We start from the raw sequence: 7,349 nt of genomic DNA on the forward strand, positions 1-7,349 counted from the left end.
AATTTAAGCTTTCATAAGTTAATGATAGTGTTTCAAAAGCAATTCCCTTTTACCGTAGATGCTTAACAAATTCAATGTTGCTCTTATAGCCAAAGTAAGTGATATAATTATGCGAAGATTCAACTGATAGTTCTCCTTCTCCATTGTTCAACTCAAGAAATGGTTGCTCAAAAGTATAAGTTTGAATACCATCATTAAACGCTTTTTAATATTGAATTCTTAACAGCAAATCCACACAAAACAATAACATTTATGAGCATTAGTTTTGTAGATAATCAAAATTGTAAAACTGATGTAGAGAATCATTAATAATCAATATGTTTGTGTTACCTTAAACTTTATTCGATATCAAACATAACGATAAAATGGGACCTTAGTGAAAGGATTTGTGAAAATATTTAAGGGACATTTTTTCTTAATATACTAAATAATCATTTCACCGGTAGGATAACACATAAAATCAAGGACTCTAGACCAAATAACTAAGCAAGTCAAAGATTTGAAAAGTGGAGTGCTGGTTGCAAAATGATAAATTGGTAGGGACATTATAATCTGCAACCTTCATCAAAGTGCCGTGTTTGTTTGTAACCTGTGAAATTCATCCAAGTGCTGTCTGTGAGCATGGTGTCCCTCTCTCCTTTTCACCAAAAATTTTGTAGTTCTTATAGCCATCAAATCATCAACCTAAAGAATATAGTAGAGTATTAACACATTTACTGAAATGCAAGTTCACCATCCAAACTTGCATTTAGTGGACATACCTAATTAAATTGAAAACATTAACAATCCTCCAAGTCAATGGCAACCACTTGGCAAATTGAGATTGCATCAATAGTGAGAATGTTTTCCAGAATTAAGGAGGTTAGACACTCAATTATAAAGAGGCACATTAACATTTTCAATAGCATGTGAGTAAAGAAAGTTAAGATCAATCTGATTATGCGGATTGTTGATGAATTTCTCAATCCTCCGCATAGATGGCCAGAAGTGGATGAAACTTATTTAAATTTAACAGCAATGTATGTAACTTCCTCTGTAGATTTTTTTCTAAATAGTTGGGTTTTCTTGTTTTAAGCTTCCTACAAATTTAGAAGGTGATAAAAAACTGCATCATATTATTACAGGCTAACCCGAAGTCAAAACAGTCTCTGTTTTGAGATATCTATGTTTCTTCACATCATTACATTTATAATGTGAGAAATGTTTACCTGGTGAACATCATTGACAGGGATCTAAAACGTGCTATTTGAAAATATAAAGTAATCCTCTGGTTTCCCAGGGTACTTATGTGAAATTGAGGTAAGATATAGAGTGCCACTGCTCTTGAGAACAACAAAAACTTCTTCACAAGAGTGCCTATGGATTGGTGTGCATGATTCTGGAGCAAATGTTTGAAGCCAGACTTCAACCTAAGGAACAACCTAAAAAGGTATCACATCCAACCCATAGAAAGAGATTCAACATCTTCAATTTGCGTACTACACAAAAACAGAACTTATAACTAATTGTGAAAGTTTGAAAAGTAAGCCAAATTTACAAAAGGCAGTATTATATATCAAAAGAAACATCACAACCTAAATCTGAATAAGGTTGGTGTATTATGTAAGACTTCTTTGAATCATATAAATTTTTAGGCGGTTTTTATATGATTAACTATGACACTTTTATAATATGATATTCACTTTCATACAAGAAAATTAGTATTACTAAAAACATCTCAAAGAGTCGAGAGAAATAGGCATTTCAATGGAGTAAATGCATACGTATTCTTTCAACCCATGCAAAAGTGAAAAGCCCACTGATGTTCCTCACCAGAGGGAACCCTGCATGAAAAGCCCAAAAAATATATAACATCATTTCACACAAAAGAAGCCATTGAAAAAGAGAAAAGCATGAAAAAGAAAAGTGAAGAAATTCTGGTACTGTTCTTAATAAACTTGTCTCATATTTAATAAATAAATAAAATATACCCCATTAATCAATGATCAACAAATTAAAGCAACTTCCACCATTTTTTTAGTCTATATAAACCATATATGGTGCAAACTAGAACAATCCATTTTGAAAACCGGGGCAAATCGATGGAGAGTTTAAGAAGAAGATGAAGAAAACGAAGCAAGGTCCAACCAATTTCTCAAAAAGATAGAAAGAAGGAAAAGAGTGGAGAAGTTTTAATCTTCTTCTTTTCAAATTTGCCCCTTGATTTGTTCTTATGACATTAATGAGCCGTTGAACAAATTTATTGGGGGATAACTTATTATGATTACTATTAAAACAACAAAAAAATAATATTATTTTACTTTATATATAACCCATTAGGTACCTAAAAATGAAGAAATAGCTACTTTCAGCAAGACTTTGCATTTGACATCTTAATAAATCAAAGTGCCAAAGCCAATAGTTAAATGTGATCTTAATATAAATAAAGGGTTAAGAAATTAATTGACACATAATTAGTGAGATTTTTAATTTTACAAGCAAAATAAAAAAATCGTCAAATATTTTATTTTTTAATTAATTTTTTTATTTTTATTCTAAAAAGTATATATTATTTTATTAATTTAATTTATAAAATTTAAAATTTTCATTATTTATATATTTAATAATTTCTCATATATATATATATATTATATTCACTCCAGCGATAATGTTAGGACATTAGATGTGAAGTGTGAGGCTCAAATTGTTACTCCGTGTGCTTCTATGAGGTTTTCCTTTTGGAATTTTGTAATTGAATTATATTAATAAGATATCTTCTAACTTAAAAAAAAAAAAAAAGAGAACTTAGTACATAAGAAAATGAGCAAATAATGCGCCAACTTCATGATTGGCAGTTTAGAAATATAATTCCAAGAACCTTCAATGATCTTCCTCTCTCATTTTTCTGAAGAAAAAAAAAAAATTGCTTCCTCAGAAAAATTGACAGGTCATTTTCGATGCTAAGCACCCAGGCAATAAAAATCACTGCATTCTTGACGAGGTCAATGATTCCAAAGCAAAAGTGGGTGGTGGGATGCTCGATGCTTTGGGGAAAAGGTTAACAGAGACTAAAACAGTTGTGAAAAAAAATGCCAGAAAAAAAATAATAATAAAAGTGCGTTGTCAACAATGACTCAAAATGTTGCTTTCAATTTTAAGCAGTATCCAGAGAAAGCTAAGTTCAACATATATCAAATCAAAAAAAAAAAAAGTGACAGCAAAAGATTGAAATTGATTTGGCTGCTCCCTTCTTTTTGCCATTTAAGTATGAACATTGCAGCTAATAATTGAACACAGGGTCAATCAAAAGTTGAATAAAAGTAATGGAGATGAAGTTGGATGACATTTGCAGACACAAACCATCACTTGCCAGAAAATTTTTTTTTTTGATAACATACAAATGTACAGATATCATGCCTGCAACATCTCTCAAGACAATGTTGGCATCATAAAATCACCAAGAAAATAATGCACAGAAAAAAAAAATCAATGCTTTCCTTTCCTTTTTTATTTTTTGGCCCCTCTTTTGTGCATTTTGATTCAATAACTGTCCCAAAATATTTGATCATCCTCATCAAGATGATGAAGGACCAAGAATCAAAGGTGAAGATGGGGGAAGTGAACGTCTGCTTCTGCTTCTGCCTCGAGTTTGAGTGATTGCAGGTGATGAGTTTGAAGAGGAAGAAGAATTTGAAGAAGATGTCAATCTGTTAGACCCGCTTGTCAAATTTTTCTTCTCTCCTTCACAAGCTTTGCCTTCAATTCTGTGATGCCGTACTTTGGTTGCATTTAAAGCCACTGGAAGAACACAGTTGCATAAGAAGCCTACAATAAACAACAGATGACAACGTACATTAGTTTATTAAACTAAAACAAAAACAAATTTGTGAAAAATATAAAAATTATCGTATAGCACACACCTAAAAATATATATTTTTTATCACACCTATATATAATTTTTGCTAATCAAACACTTACATTATTGACACTTTCAACTATTATCTATCTCACCCAGAAAAGGAAAAAAAAATCAAATGCTAGTTGGTATACTAAAGAAAACGAAATAAAAAAAAGAGAAAGAATCATCAGTTTATCAGTTTCTTTGGCAAATTACAACAACAGATTTTAATTGAAAAACCCATTTTCACATAAATAGAAGTAACGTTTCTTGGTCTTACCAATTCTAGCAAGGCGATTAACCCAACTGGGAATTGGATTCCCAGTCAACCTGATGCAAGCATCATTGCAGAAATGGTTGCAATTTTTGGTGATTAAATTGTAGGCATTTCCTTTGTACTCCTCTGCTAAATCCTCCATTACTCCCCTCACATCTGCAGGCCCCAAATCTGTTTTTCCAATCAAAACTGATTTCCTAAAGCTGAATCCATCACATTGTTTTGGTTCTGCTTCAAATATTCCAGTTGTTGGATATTCATGAGCTCCAAACGCATATTCAACCCCATGAACTGCGCCCCCCCCCCCCCCCCCCCCCAAAAAAAAAAAAAAAAAAGAAAAAAAAAACATAAATTCAGCAGATTTGGAAACTGTCTTTTTTTAAAACAGATGGCAGAAAAGGTTAGAAAAAAGAAAACCAAACTACCCAAAGTCTTTTTCTTCAAGCTCACTTCAGCTAACACTTTCTGGTTTTTTTCTTTCTTTCTCATGGATCTAAAATGGAAAAGAACATCTAACCAAACTTACTTTATTTTGTATTTTAGGTTACCAGAATTTGATTTTCTATCACTGATATTAAAAGTTCAATGCTCATGGACCTAAAAAACAAAACTACCCTTTCAAAATCAATGAACAACATCACAGATTTTCAGACAACTCAAGTATAACAGTTTCAAAGATTTAGGACAACCCAACAATAGATCTAAGTTCCAAAAGTACAAGAAGTACAAAACATGTAAAAGAAGTGAAAGTTTCAAAACAAGAAAAAGAAAGAAATCTTCATTGTTCATAGTAGTAAGAAAGCTAACCTTGAACACCAGAATGATATACCCCAAGTCCAAACCAATATGCATAGCCATTAATTGGTGTTAGATCATACACATTGAGATACACTGGTACTGATCCTGTCTCCTCACAGCTCGAATTTTTGCGACACAACATTTTTTTTTTAGAAAAAAAATTAACCTTAGGCTAATTCTTTTTTTATATGATGAAAATGATAGTTGCGTCGCGCTTAATTCATTCGTTAGCGAATGAGATTGCGAACAGAGAACTAAAAAAAATAAAAAGTTATATTTATTTTAAAAATTTAATATAAGGTTTTGATTTTTAAAATCTTGAAATCAGATAAAAGAGAACGAGAATCTTCTGATTATGGCCATCATCGGCGGCAGATAGTGCCACACCGGATTTTTAAATTTAGAATAAGGTTGATATATAATATCAGGGATTTGCATAATAGGGCTTGGAGTTGGAGGAAAATGACGAGGTTTGCCATTGTTAGCTGTGTTTAAGAATTTGATTTTTCGTTTTTGGGAGAAAGTAACGCAGAGCCATTACGGCACAATGTGGGGTCTCATATTATTATATTATAGTTGGTAATTTTTAGTTGTATAATGCTATGGTTTCTTTTAGAAGAGAAGGAATGACAATGTGACAATTTCATGATTTTGTTTTGGGCGCACAAACGGAAGATGGGACCAACCAAATGAGATGATATTGATTAGGTATGTTAATTAATAACAAAATTCAAATCTCACATAACCTTAATTATTAACAAAAAAATTTAGAGTTTAATTTAATTAATATATGTAAATATTATTAAAAATTTTCGTTTAATTTGTCTGAAATTTAAAATTAAGTACCTGTTAACTCTTTTTTTATCCCAAATTACTTTTTTTTTGGGTAAAAAAATGCTCTAAAGTATCATTTATTTAATTTTTCATAATATTTTATATTATTAAGATATGATTCAAATTGGGCTAACTAAAGATTAACTGAATTTGTGAATTCATATGATTCAACAATGATCTTTGACACATATCTTAATGATTTTTTATTAAGTTAATCTCAAATGCATAAAATTTAATTAAAATGATGATTTTTTATACATATTTTATTAATGATTTTTTTATGGGTGTTAATTTTAAATACATGAAATCGTGACGTAAAATTAAATACTTTATCTAATTTTGAATTTTTCATATGCAATGAGCATTTGATTTTGTGAATTTATTTGGTAACATCAAAGTCCCAATTGCATTATATTCATAATTTTTCATAAGGTAAATTTTACTCTATGTGAATAAATGATTGTGAAAAAATGGGCAATAAAGGTTGATATGGACGAAGATAATAAGTAATAAAGCATTTGTTCGAAAAAGGAAAAAGAAAAGCTTGATCATTGCAATCTTTTGGGTGTTTGTTGTATATTTGTATATGTTGCTAAAGTCAAATTAATATTGAGGGTCGACTGATTTACACTTTGAAAATCATTGGCAAGAATCATAAAGATAAGACATAACCTTGAAAATGATGTTGATTAGGTTTGCACTATTATAGGCTATGTGTCATGGGCCGTATGTTTCTTATATTGAAGCTAAGCATCCGTGTGGCACCAAAACTACTCATAATTTAGGTTACCTTTTTGTGAGTTTATTTTTCCATGAATAGATCATTACCAATCCTTCAAACCACATACTTGTGAGCCTTTCATGGCCTTGACCTCGTAGGATCGCATGGGACATTCTCAAATTCAACATGATGGAACTCAACTCTCATCACCATTAGTAGCACACAAGTTTTAGTGTGGCCCTAAGCATCCATCTATGCCTGTAGGCACCAAGGTTTCGAGCATCGACCCTCGAATTCACATAGGAGTGTGCAGCTTCGATTCTTGTAATGGTATCTCCATCTAGCATGGTTAAAACCCAATATCATGCTTGCATGCATGCACCATATGTAAGCTCTCATACCTCAAACCCGAAGGCACTGCACGAATGCTGGTCAGCAGCCAGCCCAGAGCCACACTAGGCTCATCTCATCTCACGAAACTCATATTTTAAGGCCTTGATCTTTAGTCTCACTTTGGGCTGCCCGCACATATGATAGACACCTGATATCATGCCTGTCCTACATCGAGAAACTCTGGGTGTGCTACCCTAGTCATAGCACACCTCTATCGATTGGTCATAAGGGTCTAGCAGCATGCTTGCCTGTTAGCTTGCTCATCTTTTAGGTTCGATGATACACTTCTTACGCAAACACTATCTCATGATCCTTGGTTAATTATTAAACCTATTTAATGAGGGGAAACTGAGGTACATAGATAATGTTACCATTTAACCCTATTGTCTAATGCAAAGGAATGATATGAGATTCGCCAACCCTAATCATCCTCAAGTTTACCATGACCC

General features: G+C 32.0%; 1 protein-coding gene across 1 annotated transcript; it reads right to left on the reverse strand.

Moving 5' to 3' along the window:
* Window positions 1-3,214: 3,214 nt before the first annotated feature.
* On the reverse strand, window positions 3,215-5,393 carry LOC111278562 (deSI-like protein At4g17486). The gene is made up of 3 exons (XM_022865163.2): window positions 4,962-5,393; window positions 4,158-4,445; window positions 3,215-3,804 (listed from the first exon to the last, which is right to left on the reverse strand). The coding sequence occupies exons 1-3, from the start codon at window positions 5,092-5,094 to the stop codon at window positions 3,554-3,556; spliced, it is 672 nt and encodes a 223-aa protein (XP_022720898.1). The 5' UTR covers window positions 5,095-5,393; the 3' UTR covers window positions 3,215-3,553.
* Between the last annotated feature and the right edge of the window lie 1,956 nt (window positions 5,394-7,349).

This window comes from Durio zibethinus, chromosome 8 (assembly GCF_047325235.1).
Source record: "Durio zibethinus cultivar Kanyao isolate XHJ-2024 chromosome 8, ASM4732523v1, whole genome shotgun sequence".
Lineage (NCBI taxonomy): Eukaryota > Viridiplantae > Streptophyta > Magnoliopsida > Malvales > Malvaceae > Durio > Durio zibethinus.